General features: G+C 38.8%; 1 protein-coding gene across 3 annotated transcripts in view; it reads right to left on the reverse strand.

The window, feature by feature from the left end:
* Positions 1–18,588, reverse strand: part of SLX4IP (SLX4 interacting protein) — a 227,267-nt gene that overhangs the window by 17,486 nt on the left and 191,193 nt on the right. For all 3 annotated transcript variants that reach the window (XM_027772825.1, XM_006150912.2, XM_027772826.1), the window contains 2 exons: positions 11,054–11,131; positions 6,813–6,901 (listed from right to left, as the gene is read on the reverse strand). In XM_027772825.1, the coding sequence (XP_027628626.1) occupies positions 6,813–6,901; positions 11,054–11,131 (167 nt within the window). The remainder of the gene's footprint in view (positions 1–6,812; positions 6,902–11,053; positions 11,132–18,588) is intronic.

The raw sequence follows: 18,588 nt of genomic DNA on the forward strand, positions 1-18,588 counted from the left end.
CTATATATATTTTCCTTTCTATATATAAGTCTGAAATACAAAAACATTAAGACAGTGGACATAAACACATAATTCACAGATAGGATCCTAGTTCAAACTCTGTTATTAAGTATGAAGTACAGAGAGATTAATATTAGACAACAGAATTTAATTTTTTTGTGTGTGATGAGTATGTATAATTTTTGTATTACTAAACAAACGTATTTGATGAAATGAAATTCAAGTTCAGAACATTGTGTAAAATGTGACATGAAAACAGAATAGCTTCTTCCCCCTCAGGAACTTTTTCTAGAGCTACAGGAATTGCTTGTTATTTGCTTCTATGTAATTCACCTATATGCTGTTCAGGAAATACAATAAAAAAGTACAAGAATGGATTTTTAAAGTCTATAATATCTCATGAAAAAACCAGAATTAGCTACTACTTAATTTTTTTAAACATAAACATTATTTTCTTGAATGAGCTGATCTATGCTTATGCAAAAATTTTCTTATAAAAGAGTGTTGTCTTCAGGATATGAAAGCTAGTGCACAAATTTGTTAAGTAGTTTATTTCTTCTGTTCTAAAAACATGAGGCCTAAAATGTTTCTTCATAATTTCTATTTTTCTTTCCTAAGATAAAATAGAGCTCTACTCCTAAAGTTTTTTTAATCATTATTTTTAGATCTACCAGTAAAGTTCTCTTTTGTACAAAATAATTTTATAATTTTTACTTAGCTACACTTTCATCTGCTTCCTCTGATAGAAATTCCACATGAGACTATATTTTTGAGATAATTTGTTACCCTCCCCCTTGAATGAGAGGAAGGCTAAACCCATAGAGCATGGATTAGGTGCGGTTAGAATACAATAGCCACACTACAAATAACCCAGCCATATCATATTGAATAGTTAATTGCTTTAGACACCCTTTTACTACAATTTTATAGTCATAAACTAAGAGAATTTTTTTAAGCACTAAACAGTGGTCTGACTTAAGAGAATTGCTCGATTTAGTGCTTGAATACTGTCTCCTGTCAGGACATGCCGGTAATCCTACTTCAGTAATATTGCTGTGATGGCTTGGGTCTATCTGGAGGACCTTGACAGTTATTTTCACAGCTTGGAAATGAAGCTACAGAACAAACCCAAACATCTTAATGTATATAGCCACTCGTAAGCAGTGGTAGCACTCCATGTCATTTTTTAATTTCCAAAAGGATCAAAGACTTGGACAGTTAAAGTTTAAAAGTAAGAAAGTAAGTCTAGAATTTTGGACTTTCCTTTTGGATGACAGAAAAGATGCAACTAAACCATGAGAGATATAGGTGCAGAATGGAAACATCTTTAAGAAAAATAAAGGCTCTGTTTTTCTCCCCTGAAGTTTATTCATTTATTTCTCCCATGATTGAGTGTTAATGGCTTCTATGTAATTCACCTATATGCTGTTCAGGAAATACAATAAAAAAGTACAAGAATGGATTTTTAAAGTCTATAATATCTCATGAAAAAACCAGAATTAGCTACTACTTAATTTTTTTAAACATAAACATTATTTTCTTGAATGAGCAGATCTATGCTTATGCAAAAATTTTCTTATAAAAGAGTGTTGTCTTCAGGATATGAAAGCTAGTGCACAAATTTGTTAAGTAGTTTATTTCTTCTGTTCTAAAAACATGAGGCCTAAAATGTTTCTTCATAATTTCTATTTTTCTTTCCTAAGATAAAATAGAGCTCTACTCCTAAAGTTTTTTTAATCATTATTTTTAGATCTACCAGTAAAGTTCTCTTTTGTACAAAATAATTTTATAATTTTTACTTAGCTACACTTTCATCTGCTTCCTCTGATAGAAATTCCACATGAGACTATATTTTTGAGATAATTTGTTACCCTCCCCCTTGAATGAGAGGAAGGCTAAACCCATAGAGCATGGATTAGGTGCGGTTAGAATACAATAGCCACACTACAAATAACCCAGCCATATCATATTGAATAGTTAATTGCTTTAGACACCCTTTTACTACAATTTTATAGTCATAAACTAAGAGAATTTTTTTAAGCACTAAACAGTGGTCTGACTTAAGAGAATTGCTCGATTTAGTGCTTGAATACTGTCTCCTGTCAGGACATGCCGGTAATCCTACTTCAGTAATATTGCTGTGATGGCTTGGGTCTATCTGGAGGACCTTGACAGTTATTTTCACAGCTTGGAAATGAAGCTACAGAACAAACCCAAACATCTTAATGTATATAGCCACTCGTAAGCAGTGGTAGCACTCCATGTCATTTTTTAATTTCCAAAAGGATCAAAGACTTGGACAGTTAAAGTTTAAAAGTAAGAAAGTAAGTCTAGAATTTTGGACTTTCCTTTTGGATGACAGAAAAGATGCAACTAAACCATGAGAGATATAGGTGCAGAATGGAAACATCTTTAAGAAAAATAAAGGCTCTGTTTTTCTCCCCTGAAGTTTATTCATTTATTTCTCCCATGATTGAGTAAGTGAATGAGAGAGAGAGAGAGAGAGAGAGATAGAGAGAGAGAGGCAACACTCCCAACTGAGTCCTTACACCACGATCCACTCCTAGCTTTGGTCAGCCCTGGGTATGCGTATGCACATGCTTAGGATACTCAGGGAGGTCTCTGGATGTGAACCCAGAACCTTCCAAAGTGGGTCAGCCTAGCAGAGTGTTGTATTTTACCCCCACGTCACCATCTGGCCCCATGAGGTTCTATTTGGATTACATGTTAGGTCACTAGGATACTCATCCACAGCCTGAATCTTCTAGACTGTAGGCTCCTTGAGGGTACAAGTACTTTCTTATTTTTCTTTGATTCCCCTGTGCCTACTAGTTTCTGGCTCTAAGCCAGCACTCAGCAAATTACGTTAAAATGTGATGGCAAGAACAGATGGATAGGGTGTCTCTGGAGACTAGAAGGAGTGGCTGTAACCAACACATGATGTGATAGGAGCTTTGTGCTGACCCTGAAATATCCCAGATACGTACAGAATTCTATGATTATTTATGCAACTTAATAAAAAATAAGAGAAATAATAAATAATGTTAAGTGTCCCAAAGGCTCCAGGGCATTGCATCTGAGAAAGAAAACAATCTCTACACAGGGACCTGGCTGTGTAAATAAGAAAATATTGTTGGGATGGAATGTAATTGAATATAATAAACATTTACTTTATGTTCTTCACATTTCTAAGAAGAAAAACGAAAAAGGCAAGAGGGGGAAAAGAAAGAACTAAAGGTAAAAACTCTCAAAAAGACTCCCCAGCTCCATATCTAGCAATAGGTCAAAAACTGAGGCTATAAAAGCTTTGAGATTTCTTATGAGAAACTCTGGTAAGAAAAATACAATGACTCATTTCATAATAATGCCCTTTCTGCCCAAAGTACACATCACAATTCCCACATCCCTAGCACACGGGCACTCTGTGCAGCGCTATTGCAACATGGAGTAGCTCCCCTGCACCAACATCCCGGAGTGGGTAGGAGCAAAGAGGCCAGGGACAAACAGGGAATAGACCTCCCTGGTGCTGTGGGGCTGGGGGCAGCATGGCTGCACTCACTCCATCCCGCAGAGGAGGGGACCTGCTCCCTTTGTGCTGCCTGATCTGGAACAGCGATTCTTTTGTGCGGCCACCTTTCAGAACTGAGGAGCTAAGTGCAGCTGGCTTCCTTGTCTACAGGCTGAAAGAAACCTTTGGCAGAGCAGTTTTGAATAGACGCTCCCAACAAACTGTCACTTAGACACTGAGGATCCAAAAGGGGAAAAACAAAAACAAAACAAAACAAAAAATGAAGGAAAAGGACTCCACGCTCCTCACAGCTACAGCACCAGTGGCTGTGGCTCAGGTACCAGCTCACTCCCACATCACTTTGGTGGTCATAAAAGAGTGGAGTAAGTGCTAATAGGAAAATAACTGAAGTCTATTACCAATGAAATCTCTCCTATACAGCTATGCTGGGAGTCAGTTTTCCAGTCCTTGTCTAGTAGACATTTCTTGAGAATAACTACCAAGAGAAAATGAGATGGATCCTGCCCTTTGGCGTATATCTATGTAAACTGATAAAAGAATGTAAGGCTTGAAGGAAGTTCAAGGAATACTCATGGGAGCCTGACCTCACTGGCTTTGGGCATTTGATGAACATAGCAAGGAGTAAAAATGCCTTGTCTTTGTCTCTCTCTTGACAGAAGGCAGTTCTGGGAGAGAAAGATTGTTTATTGATCCTTAAATAGCTGAGGCAGGCAAGCTCTGCAGAGGTCAAATATCAATGAGGATTAAGCTTAAAGACACTTCTGGTGGAAGTATGGTGTAGTTGGTTTGATGGTAATTTGCAGGAGAGGGTCCTTTACTTGCCTGGATTTTTTTTTTTTTTTTTTTTTTATTGCTTCTAGTGACCACAAACCTGAGGAAGTGGTGGGCTGGAGGCCTGGGAAGAGGGTGGTGCACAGGTGAGCTGGCTAAGCAGAAGGGCACAGGGCAGCGACCAGCAATGAAGCTGTTAGTCGTGTGGGGCTTTAGCAGTCTGTGTGCATGGCTGGGAAAGTGTGTATTTGAAGGGGCAGTAAGGGGTAGGGAAAAAAGTGTGACTAAAGAGATGGAGACTGACCACAACTGAAGAGAACTACTCAGAACAATGAAAGCCTCTGGATGTAAATGGCATTTTTCTTTTTTTCCCCTTAATTGCCACAGGGTACATGCCCTTGCCAGAGAGAGAGGAGGGTGAAGAATGTGCAAGCACTGCTCAATAAGTTATGGCCACCCTGCAATCCTTATTCTTCCATTTCTCCATCCTAACAGGATTAGGGGCATGCCTGCACACATGCCTGGTGTGATTTTTAAGTTACCCGATTTAGGATTTGAACTGCATAGTTGGCCATGTGGGATCCAGCTGCCCCAAGCACCAGGCCAACAGGCTGACCCAACTGACATTTTTCTTATGAGCTAAGATGGCATACTCTGATGGTATTATCACTAGACATCAGAACATTTTAAAGATAAGGAAACTGGCCCTGCCATGTGGGTCAGTCAGCTGGGTGCCACTGAGCAGTACTAGAGACATAAGGGAAGACCCAGGGTCTGGTCCCAGGTGGACCCAAACATGCAGATTGTACTGGGATTCTGGCTGGCTAGAAGGCTGAGGGGAGGGCTATAGCATGGTCAAGAACTGGTTAGGTAGGGGTTTGATTATCTTTCAAGAAACTTAAAAAAAAAAAAAAAAGGTAAGGAAACAAGTGACTTATATAAAAGGCTCAGACTAGTCAACTTTTTGGAAAGAAAATTTTTAACATTTAGGAAGCCCTCCAGATTATAGGATTTATATGACAGCAGCTATAGAAAACTTACATCTGTATAAACACCAGGGCCCCTAAGGGGGATAATATTTCATTTGTATTGAGATGTTTTAATTCCCCCTTAATAATTTAAGATACTAAGTATTAATATTACAGATCAGATATAAGATCTAATTTCTCCTGTATTCCATCTGAAAGCAATAATACTTTGTGGTACAGTTAATTGTTGTTTCCTTAAACCATAGATCGATTTCTTCCTTGCTGTGAGACTCATTTAAGCTATATTATATTATAGGCTTATGCCAATAGTACTACTTTAGCATTTATTAATTTACTAAGATAACGCAACATCCTAGGAGTATTTTAAAGGATAAATTTTTAATAACTTTTTTACCAAATTTGTATCATTTATTTCATTTATTGTATATACTGATAGTTTTATTTAGGGATAAAGAGGAATAATAAGAGTTAAAATGGCTTTTTCAAAGGGATAGTCTGCTCCAAACAAAAGCATCTAAATTTAAATACGAGTTCTCTGCTCTTTACTTTTCCTGGATCTCTATTCACCCTTACAGCCTCTGAAACACTCTTCTTATGTATTTATTTAAGATGAGATAAGGAGCTCATTTCAGGCTATGTGGGCCAAATTTCAAATTTCATATAGATTGAAAAATAATAAACATCAGGGGTAATCTAATATTCCCATAAATTATCTTAGAAGCATAATAATCATGTCATTCTTCATGGCTGGGTTAATGTCTGCGAGAATTATTATTTTTTTTTTTCTGTTTGCTAAAGTTTCAAATCATATGTCCAAAAATATTAAAATAGGGGGGTTAAGCAGTGGTAAAGGTAGGTAGATTGGACTGTAATTACAGCAAACCACATATAGGCACCACAAGGAGTCTCTCTCACACATACACGTTAAGCTTAAAAGACAAAGCTAAGTTCTGAGCAAGTTTTCTATATCTGTTTGTGTGAATTGAGAACTCCAGGGAAACAGAAACAGGCCCTGATGGAGCTCGAGACTTAGCATGAGAAATGAGAGAAAGTGAGCGAGTGAGAGAGAGAATGAACTCTATCAGCTATGAAATAATACACTGGGGAAAAGTACTGGTTCTCATGAAAATGTCAGTGATTCACCGTGGAATAAAATTCAAAAGCCACTGACCCCAATGAAAGCTTCCAGTGGAAACATGTGGATTTTGCTTCATTTCATTTAAAGACTTTGTTTCATTTTATTTAAGTACCACAGTTTTTGTGATGTATTGCTTTCTCATTTAAAATAAAAAAGATATTGATGATCAAACTAAATACTCAAGGGGTCTTCATGAAAAAACAAAACAAAACATAGTATGAATATAACAATATTACCATGCAAAACAGTAGGACACTTTTGGTCCCTTAAAATAGGCACTGAATACTCAACAGCAGTATGACAACAGAACACAACTCTTTCTTCTGATTTTTTACAGTAACTCAGAATTTAAGCAAATTTGTTTATAGAGATTTTTCGTACATACCGGTTCTTTATTCTGTCTTGCAATGAGATCATGACTGATTGCAAGTTGACGTACACAGACCACAAATCTGTCAGGGAATACACAGAGTTCTGTAAAAAGCGAAAAACAGCAAGTTACTAAAGGCATCAAAAAACTATGAACACAGACAGGCTTGGTCTCAGGTTTTTTTGTTGCTCTAAGTTATTGCAATATGTGTATATATATGAGACACATGTCTCTTCTCCCCTCTCCCCCTTTCAGTTTGCCATCAATAGTGCAGGGAGAGCACAAAGCTCTAGGGAGAGTTGAGGAGGCTGCAAATTGGTCCACCTGAGCCCCAGAACCATTAGACCATATGAAACCCCCAGGCAGGGCCGGCTGCCTTCCCTCTGTGTCAGTTTGCTATTTTCTATTTAGAATTCATACTGGGGAAATAGGACCAATGCTTTCTAATGAGTGCACAGATTATAGAAGAACAGGAATCTGTACTTATATAGATCACATCTAAAAATGTGACCCATTAACATTTTTACTAGTTTACTTAGCATCTCCTTGGTCAGATGACCTTAAAGAAGTCCCCTACACTAGAAGGAAAAAAACCCACTTAAAAAAAAATCAGCCTGTGAAAACAGAAGCTTCACTTAGCAATTAATGATGAAATTTTAAAGGACATGCTTAAATAAGATGCAAGAGTAAAGATGATATGACTACACCATAGTTATTACAGTCTGTTAAAGCAAAACCATGCACTTTCAGGTGGAGGAGATGGAATGAATTAGAATACTGAACTCATCAACAGTCAATGAAAGGAACATGAAATGGTAATACCATTTGCATCTCTCCTCCTCTCATCTGTCTGAACATCCATCCATTCACTAGCCTCAACTTTGGAATGACATCTAGAGTAGTGTGTGGCTGATGCTAACAGTGTACATTCTTGGTGGGTAAGGAGGTGCTTCAATTTCCTTCTTGATTTTTATTGTTTACACTTTTATATAATACACGTGTATCATATTTATGATAAAATCATTTTTTCTAAAAGAGAAAACTTCTCTGTAAGATGTGATTTTTTTTTTTTTAAAGATAAATGTTATCAATCTGGTAAGTGAAAGCCCTTTACACACATTCATGTAAGGACGCTGTTTAAATAATCTTATCTCAATCTGGAAGACCTGGAAGTCAAGCACAGAGGAGTAAATTATGTAGACACACAATTCTTTTTTTTTGGGGGGGGGAGGTTTTTGCTGTAGGGCACATGCACTCACCAGAAAGACAGAGACAGAGAGACAGAAAGCGAGAGATCATCCCCCAGGGGACATGGCCATGCCGCAATCCCTTCTCCTCCATTCTCTTCTCAGGATCTTGGGACATGTACGCACATGCACCCAATGTGAGTTTAAACCACTGGGTCTAGGACGCAAACCATGGTTGACTACATGGGAGTCCAGCGAGATAGCCATTACACCAACTGCTGGTCCCGCAGACATACAACTGATACTGTCAACACCTTACATTACCTGGGTATGTTAAATTATACCAAAAGGCCTAATGCGTTGATGTTTCAGTAATACTCTTCTCACCCCCTGGACCACTGCTGTCTTCTTGGTGGTCACTCTTCATATTCCAATTCATCCTACTCAGCACAGCAGGTTAACAGTTCTAAACATCAAGTCTTCTTCTACTTAAAGGCCTGTTGTGGCTCCCCTGTACCCAACACATGTTGTGACACAAGCTCACCACAACTGGGGTCAAAGCTGTTGTTCTGGTCTAACATCAACCTCATCCTCTTCATATAGAAAGCCCCATTTAGGTAGGGGACTGGATATGTATAGATTCTGACCCCACAGGACTATCATATCTGGCTTGGTGGCTAGGGAAGAACTTAGAAAAGCCAAAATAGCTAAATTATCAACACAGCTAATATTTACTTATTTGTTCTTAGAGTATTTTATTAAGATTAGGGGTAGGGACCAGCAGTTAGAATAATGGCTATGTTGCTGGACCACGGTTCGAGTCTCCCCAGACCCAGTGGCTTAAACTCACGCTGGGTGCATGTACGTGTGTGCCCAAGATCCCAAGAGGAGAATGGAGGGGAAGGGATTGTGGCATGGCCATCCCCCCTGGGGGGTGATTTCTCGCTTTCTCTCTCTCTGTCTCTCTCAGTCTTTCTGGTGAGCGCACGTGCCCTATAGCAAAAACCTCTTCCAAAAAAAAAAATACATATATTAGGGGTAAGTATCAATATGTGACCCACTTTACGGAAGAGGAAATTGAGCTGCAGAATTTGCTGTTTGTTCATCCTTCTTTCCATCAAAATACAACAGTTCTTTATTGGGTAAGAGTTAGATTTCAAAATTATCATTTCTATCCTGTTTTGTATTTCTTTCTTCCTTCCTTCCTTTCTTTTTGGTAAGAAGGTAGTTTATTAAGTGAAAGTAAAAGTACATTCATAAAAGGTAGGAGCAGCCTGAGTGGACAGAGAAAGAGTGGCTCTAAAGGTCCCAGCAGTTGCATTCTGCCAGATTTATAATTTTTAACCTAGGCTGTGTGGGATGATCATTGGCTGGGCCCACTGATTATTCTCATCTCATTGGCTCTATCAAATGTGGCTGGGGCCACTGATTTATCTCATTGGTTATATCAAATGTGGATTAATCAGCTGGACAAACGCCACTAATCTCTTGCTTACATTACCTTGGGAAGGGAATTTTCTGCCTTGATTGGGTTTTATATCTAGTCATATGGGCAGATGCTTCGTTTCTTTCTCTTAACATTTTGAGACTAATTCCTTCAGGACAAGAATGTTAGAATGGCAAATTTTAAACATTTTGTGTCAGATACTGCATTAATAGAAAGCAATCTCTGCACTTCTTTACCCTGTTTAGGTCATAACTGAAGTCATTATAAAATAGTAATATTGCATTATTTTGATAATTAAATAAAATAAAGGTTTAGGTAAGGACAGTTTTTACCATCAAAGGTAGTGAGGCTGTATTTTAACAATACAAAGTTAAATGACTTATTTTACTAAGATAGTTGAACAAAAGTGGAAGGCCCCATTAAGAGAGTCCTGGACTAGGTGGCTTGAACCTTACTCTGGGCGCATGTGCGTGCAAGCCCAAAATCCTGAGAGGAGACTGGAGACTGGAGGAGAAGGAGGTATGGTATGGTCAACCACCCTGGAGGGTGCTTTCTCACTTTCTGTCTCTCTAGCAAATGCACGCACCCTCTAGCAAAAATCTCTCTCTCTTTCTCAAAAAAAACCCAAAAAAACAAAAAACACCAAACAAAAAAAACCGAGAGTAATGTATTTAGGCAACAAACAAATACTTTTTCCTTTCTTTCTTTCTTTCCTTTTTTTTTTTTTGGAGGTTTTTGCTACAGGGTCCATGTGCTTGCCAGAAAAACAGAGAGAGACAGAAAGTGAGACATCATCCCCTGGGAGGATGGCCATGCCACAATCATCCCTTCTTCTCCATCCTCCTCTCAGGATCTTGGACATGCATATACACATGTGCCGGTGTGAGTTTAAGCCACCAGGTATGGGACTCGAACCGTGGTTGACCACCTGGGAGTCCAGTGACATAGTTATTAGACCATCTGCTGGTCCCTGAGCAACAAATACTCTTTAAGAGTTATGAAAGTACAGATGATCATGAAGAGTCCAAGAGCAAATCTCCATATGCTTAATTTTTAAAGTCCCTATTTCATATCTTACATACTGAAATCATCTGAGGAAGCTGAGCTAATTTTTCTTTCCAATGCTCAGATCAACTCAGAGAATAGTCATTAACTTCTCATTTTGTTGTTGTTGGATGGACAATTCTGACATCATTTCTTCAGAGGACATCTTGACTCAGGAAGGGAGTAGGGGGAATGGGCCTTGCTAATAACTAGGGAAGGCTCTGGTGTCTCAGGGGTGGGAAAGCATTTTCTTGTGTACACACTTGCTCCATAGCCCAGGGCTCTGGTGTGCACAGACAAAAATAAAGAGATTCATCATTCGACCATGTGACTAGTCACTCTGGAAACTTAAAGTGCTGTGATGCACCAGGAAGGTAAAATGCAGTATGGGCCACCTCATTGTTCTCAGAGAGGCAATAAACACAGTTTAAGTTGGAAAAAAAAATCACAAATGTTTGGAAACAGTGACATGTAGGGAATTAAGCTAGTAGGAGTCTCTCATCTTAATATTCATCCCTTCTCTAGGGCAAGCTGATGTTATGAAATTCTTGATGACCCAAGAAAACAGATATCCTTACCAGCATTCTGAGAACCCTTGACGCAGCGAAGGCGTATGCCTCTCTTGAGAAAATAGGCTGTGATTTGAAAGCCAAACCCTGTGAAGCAAAAGAGGACATCATTAGACCATACATGTACTTCCAGGTATAAACTACTGTTGCTGGTTTCCCTGACAAGATCAAGCAAAACTATTCTCAGTTAATACAGTCAAGTATTTGGTGCAAAAATCTGAACTTAAAACCCACCAGAAAGGAGTGAGGGTTCACAGGTTCTGAGACAACCTCAAAAAACTGCTAATTCTCTAAGACATTATTTCATCCATGAAGTTGGAACAGTCAAGGGTTGAAAGAAGCAATCCTCAGGGCCACAGACTCTCCAAAGTCTATGGCTATTAATATTCTAAAATAACTCATGTAAAGAACACAATTAAAGGAATTTTTACTTATTTATATTCAGTATCCTTCCAACACCCCTATGGAAGAATCCAGGACATCAGTGATGACAGGCTTGATACTGTCTAAACAAGCTATGGTTCTGATGGCATAACTGCTTTCGTCATGCAGATTACAAAGTAATGGTGATATTTATGAAAGGATAATCTGCAGATTTACTGAGATGAAATATGTTTTGCCCAACACACTTGAAAATGGGTTGCATTTTGATCATGCGGCTTTTATCTGCTTAAAATGACAAACAAAATATGAACACGGCTGGTATTACTCCAGGTGCTTTAAAACAAGTATTTCATTCCTTGGGTCTCCAAGAGACTGGAAGTCACTTCTACATCTGTTCATTTGTCCTACTGTTGAGGGAGGAGGAAGTTGTAAGACAGGAGTCCTTAACAATTTGGGTCTCACAACACATATAGCAAAATTTAAATGTGAATTTTCAAGTAATAATGTATAATGCAAGTCTTTCAAAGGACTGAACAACAACAACAAATTTGCAATATCAGAGTCATTCGGTTTTTGCTGGTCTACAGCTCTAGGTGATTAAGATTTAGATGGTATAATCAAAATTTCAAAAATCTTCTTCCTATGCAAAATCTCCAGCAATAAATGTTATTATCAGCAAGAGGGTAAATCTGAAGGTGACTATGAAAACTACAGCTGAGTTGAAGAAGCTTGGTATCTGGAGATACTAGCTAAGTGATAACTAAAGTAATAGCTATTTGGTCTGCTAAACAATTAGGTCTCAATAAGATACTTTTCCCTAAAGAAAAAGAAGGTAGTATTTGGCCAATTCCAGATGATTTTTTTTTTTTTTTTAAGAGATTTCTGCTATAGGGTGCATGCACTTGCCAGAGAGACAGAAAGCAAGAAATCACCCCCTCTCCCACTCCCCAGTGGGGGAAGGCCATGTCTCAATACCTTCTCCTCCATTCTCCTCTCAGGATCTTGGACACACATACACATCGCCCAGCATGAGTTTTAAGTTGCTGGATCCAGGAGTCAAACAGCAGTTGGCCACATTGGAGTCCAGTGACATAACTATTATCCATCTGCTGGTCCCTCCACCTGATTTATTACTGAAGATGCTAGGAGAACTGAGTTTATTGAAACCTTGAGCTCTATACCTCTTACTTCTATAGTAGAATTATGCTAAAAGAATCATTCCCAAACTAGCATTTTCATGTCCCTGGCCTCATGGGATCTGTAAGAGAAATGTAAGGTTAACCTGTAAAATAGACTTGTACCTATTTAGTGCAAATTCCACTGGTCATATGACACTTTATTATTTAGAGAAACTTAAAGAGAGATTAAACACAAAAGGTACTTGTGTCACTTCTTGTGGCAAACTAAATTTGATATATAAACAGAGAAAATTACGGCTGCTGAAACATAGTGAACTGAAATGCCTAGGGAGACAGATTTCATATGTCCATGGGTAACAGGCAGTGAGAAAGACTACATTCTTCCCTTTGGTCTTAATGAAAGAGACCTCACTAAGCCCATCAGGCCTCTGAGATTTCGTGCTTACCCAGGGCTAAAGCAAAACCCCAGTACCCTCTGAAGCTAAACAGCAATTTGGCAAAGAACCCAAGAGGCCTTTGCTTTGTCTATACAGGGCATCATCTCCCAGCTTGCTTCCCTGGTGTCTTAAATGTAGAAAATGAGTCAGTAGGAGATTGGGAAAAGTAACCAAATGGAAATCAGAGCAATAAAGTTTTCATCTGAAAATTACCTGATAGTGGTATTCCAAGATTTATAAGGCACTTGCAAAGCACAGCTAAGTGTGCCTGTTTCTTGCTAAATCTGAGAAGACTGTCTTTAGACCCAGGAAGAGACTGGTAGTAGAGGAAGACAGCTTTGTAACAGAAGCAGTTTTCTATCCAGAGTCTTCAGGTATGCATATTTTGAGGAATAATTTGTACTTCTGAATGGCTTAATGTCATGTGACACTCAGTACCAGCAAAATCTATCTTGCCCCTTGGTCTCCAAGCAGCTCAGAAAATATGGCCCCTGTGCCTTCTCTTATTCTCTATACTATATAAAGAGCTGCTGAATTCTCTCCTCTACAAACAACCTCTGACCACTCTCACTCCCCGTCCTCACCCCATGAATCCCCAAATGAAGACTCATTACCACATTAACTTGCTTATGGCTCTCCTGGTTGTTCACCAAAGAACGTTAACTCTAACAGAAAAATAGGGTTGAGGTAGTCACTAATGTTTATGAGAGAAAGAAAGGACAAACCAGAGTTCTGCTCCATTCTTTCCTATTCTGTCTAAAACAAACTGCTTCAAAATAGCTTTGTTAGAAGTTTGGAGACTTTGTAAATAAAAATGCAAAAATTACAACAAAAAATCAAATATGAGTTGAACAAATTCCATCCTGGCTTAGCAAGATAGATTAGTTTTAAGACACGTTCTCCAATGAGTAATACATTTTAAGGGAGTGGTCATTTATTTGGGTTGTTATAGTTCATAGTCCCAAGACACTGAGAGCAAATATCCAACACAGAGTTTTTACTGTAAAACTATCCAGCCTCACTTGTTTTCCAATGGACTCAAGACAGCCAAGGTGACTTGAGCTCCTGGCTGTCAAGGGGAGCCTGTGGTACTCTGCATAACAGTGGAAAGCCCTCTCCCATGGCTACTATGAACCATTTAAAGGGGAGCCTAGGAAAATATCTCTGTGTGGCCTGCTGAGGCCTGCTGTGGTCATCAGGAGGGTTGGGCAGGTGAATTCTGCCTCTTTGTGGGTTCCACCTACCACCTGCATGGCTCTTGTCCAGCAAAGCCTTCTCCAAACCACCACACAGGCTCAGGAAGACCCATTGTGCCCTTGGATATTTCTCTTCCTGAGATGACACTTTCATTAGTCTCACTGCTCATAAGATCACGAACAATTTCAAACATTTAGAAAAGAGAAAAAATAGTGCCATGGATACTCCCAAATCCATCATTGAGATTTAAGTGTTTAATATTTTGCCATATTTCATCTGCATATATGTTAGATCATTTTGAAATAAATTAGACATCAATAAATCAGGAAACTTTACTCCCAAATATGAAAGTGGAGACACCCAGACAATAATCCCAAACAGTAAACTTCTATATTACCAAAATACTATTATCATAACACAATATTATTGTTTAAAAAAACCAGTTCAGAGACCAGCAGTTGGAGTAATGGCTATGTCGCTGGACTCCCATGTAGTCAACCGTGGTTCAAGTCCCGGACCCGGTGGCTTAAACTCACTCCAGGCATGTGTGCATGCGTGCCCAAAATCCCGAGAGGAGAATGGAGGAGAAGGAATTGTGGCGTGGCCATCCCCCTGGGGGTGATTTCTTGCTTTCTGTTTCTCTGTCTCTCTTTCTTTCTGCCGAGCACACACGCTCTATAGCAAAAACCTCTCTAGAAAATCAAAAACCTAAAACAACAAAAAACCAGGTCATACTCAAATTTCTCGAACTGTCTCAAACTGTATCCCACTGATATTCCCTAGAACTACGAAATATTGAAGATCATGTGTTTGAAGAGATGTATTTTTGGGCCAGCATTTGGTGCGGTGGGTAAGGCGCTGGAGTCCCACGTGTTTGACCATGGTTTGAGTCCTGGATGTGGCAGCTTGCTTTCTCTGTCTTGCTCACTCTCTGGTGAGCATGCATGCCGTATAGCAAATAAAAATAATACTTAAATTAAATAATAATATTTTTAAAAAAGGATGTATTTTCTTTTTGCAATTTGCTATAGGGAGCATGAACATGTCTAAGAGAGAGAGAGAAAAAACATCTCCCAGATGAAATGACCATGCCACAATTTCTTCCCTTCCATTCTCCTTTCGAGATTTTTGGACAAGAGCACACACACACACATGCCCAGAATGTTTTTCAAGCCACTGGCTCTATAACTCAAACTGCACACTCAGCCATGTGGGATCCAGTTGCCTTAACCGCCACTCCACCTGGCTGGCACAAAATGTACTGTCTTCTATCTCCTTTGAAACAGACTCTTTCCTCTTTTTTCAAAACTCTTAACTTTTATGGACTGCATCACAATGGCTGAGCTATAACAGACCTTTTGAAGAGATCAGACTGGTGGTCTTATAGAGTAACCCCAATTCTGGATTTGAACTTAAATAAAAATCTATCTTGGTTTTCTAAATACTTTTTATAAAGAATTATTGGGAACCAGCAGTTAGCGTAATGGCTATGTCGCTGGACTCCCACGTAGTCGACCGCGGTTCGTGTCCCGGACCCAGTGGCTTAAAACTCACGCCGGGTGTGCGTGCGTGCGTGCCCAAGATCCCGAGCGGAGAATGGAGGAGAAGGGATTGCGGCGTGACCATCCCCCCGGGGGGTGATTTTTCGCTTTCTGGCTCTCTGTCTCTCTCTGTCTGTCTGGCGAGCGTACGCGCCCTATAGCAAAAGTCTCTCTCTCTCAAAAAAAGAATTATTTATTTAATTTTATTTATTCATTCATTCATTTTAATCTGCCCAGAGGGAAAGTGAGAATGCAAGCCACCATGTCCGGGACTCGAACCGTGGTTGGCCATGTGGGAGTGTCCAGCGTCTTAACCACCATGTCAACTGCCAGTCCCCTAAATGCATTTTTTTAAAATCTGCACAATCTTTTAGAATACCAGTCAATTATTAATTTTGAATTCTTTAACTGCTGCAGAAAACAATAAGTTCAGACTAAAGCTATAACTTATAATTCAGTTTGGAACAGAGATGATTTGAAGATTTAGTCCTGAAGATAATTCCAAGAAAATCAAATTTAAATTGTAGAAGCTAACATTTTTGCAAGGTTAAATTAACCTAAATTGGCCAGATAGTGGTTTTGTATGTTTTAAAAAGGGTGCTTTAAGGTAATTAGACTGCTAAGAGCAGTTCCATTGAATACCAGTTCAGACACTTGACTGTTTCCAGTCTGAAGTTATGAGTCAGTTCACATTCTCTATCTGAAGACTTGGTTGTGTTTAACAAGAGGGTAGGAAGAAAGAGGCTACCTACCAATTACTAATAATGTATTGGGTACATGGCCAGATCAGGACGTAAAACCTATTTAAAATATGGAAAAGACCCCCAAAGTATGAGCAATAATCCCAAAAATAGACAAATAGGATTATATCAGGTTAAAATGTTTCTCTACAATGAAAGAAACAATAATGAGTGAATTAACAAGCCTTGGAATGAGAGAACGTATTTTCAAACTATAACTCAGATAAGGGACTGATAACCAAAATATACAGGGAACTCGAATAGCTTACCTGAAAGAAAAAAAAAAGATTAACCCAACTAAAAGATGAGCAAATGAGCTGAACGGACAACACTTTAAGGAAGAAACATGAATGGCCAAAAAGCATATGAAAAAATGCCCAACATCCCTTATCATAAGGGAGATGTAAAGCAAAACCACATTGAAATACCACCTAACCCCAGTCAAAATGGCCAAGATTTAAGAAAATAAAGAATGGTAAGTGCTAGAGAGGCTGTGGTAAAAAGGGAACTGTCCTATACTGTTAGTGAGAATGTAAATTACCACATCCACTGTGGAGAACAATTTGGAGGTTCCTCAAAGACTTACAAATAGAACTACCATATGATCCAACAATTCCACTCCTGGGTTTTCACCCAAAGGGTAGAAATATACTCAGTCAGAAAAACACTTGCACATCTGTGAACACTGCAACATTATTCGCAATTGCTAAGACATAGAACCAACCCGAATACCCACAAACAGATGAATGGTATGAAAAGTGTAGTACATATACACTACAAAATACTACTCAGCCATAAAAAAACAATGAAACTTTGTTATCTGATAGAAAATGGATGAACATGGAGGATTCATTGCTAAGCAAGCAAGCCAGACTATGAAAGAGAGGCATTGTGCATCCCCACTCCATATAGACTGAAAGTCTGTACTCTAGGGCAGAAACTGAAAGACTGGAAGGTATAAAAGCATAGAAAGCAACTGAAGATACTAGAGACTATGGAAGGAGGTGGGGAAATAAGGGAGGGTAGAGAGGGAGGGAATTAAGCATAAAAAGAAAGAAGCAAAACATTTAATGGGCACAAAAATGGAAAATGATCTGATGATGACAGTGTGTGCATGGTAGTATCTTTGACTGGACTAATATACAGTGTACTCATGCTGGGAAAAATCATTTAGTATGCTGTAATGATATACAGTGATTGTAAAAAAATAAACAAAATGTGGAGAATATATGTTTTACAGGTATTTCATTTAGTAAAAATGAAGTTATTACTCATTACTTCCTAAACTGCATCCATTTGGAAAGTTGTATCTACCTTTATCAGAAGGTACAGGGTAGAAACGGTAGGAAAATTGTGAGTTTGATACCATAACTTAAAACATAAGGGAGACTGGGTTAGCCAGGTGGTATAATGGTTAAGGTGGCAGTATTTCACATAGCCAACCCTGTGGTTCGATTCCTAGACCTAGTGATTTGGAAAATATGCTGGATGCGTATACATGGCATGCTCAAAATCCCGAGAGGAGAATGGGGGAGAATGGAGGAGAACGGATTGCAGAATGGCCATCCCCCCTTGAGGGTGACTTCTCTCTTTATCTTTCTCTCTCTGGTAAGTGCACATGTCTGTAGCAAAAACTAACTAACTAACTAACTAACTAACTAACTAACTAACTAACTAACTAAAGAGGGACTTACTATGAGATAGGACCTTTGGAAAAGCCTGGATAATGTTTGCAGAAATATGTAATAGGCCTAAGTGTGTCCTTCATTATTGCTGGTAATGGGTGAGGTTGGATAAAGGAGTTGTTCTATGGGAACCAAAATCCAAGAGTCCTGTTATAATTTTAGGAATGCACACACACAGGATCCTAATCTAAGACCACAACAATTTGGGTGGGTAAGTGGAATATTTGGTCGTGGACTAAAAGTTTCACTTATTACCCAAGACATTTAGAGACTCCAAAAGTGTTCCCTTGAGATAACATTTCATGTCCTTAAATAAGGACAGTACTAGACTCTGAGTCACAATATAGCTATGTCTTTTTGATGCCAAAACAAATGGGGTCAAACTAGTTAGTTTCATAAAAAGTGAAAAAAAAAAAAAAAA

This window comes from Tupaia chinensis, unplaced genomic scaffold, assembly GCF_000334495.1.
Source record: "Tupaia chinensis unplaced genomic scaffold, TupChi_1.0 Scaffold000305_1, whole genome shotgun sequence".
Taxonomy (NCBI): Eukaryota; Metazoa; Chordata; class Mammalia; order Scandentia; family Tupaiidae; genus Tupaia; species Tupaia belangeri.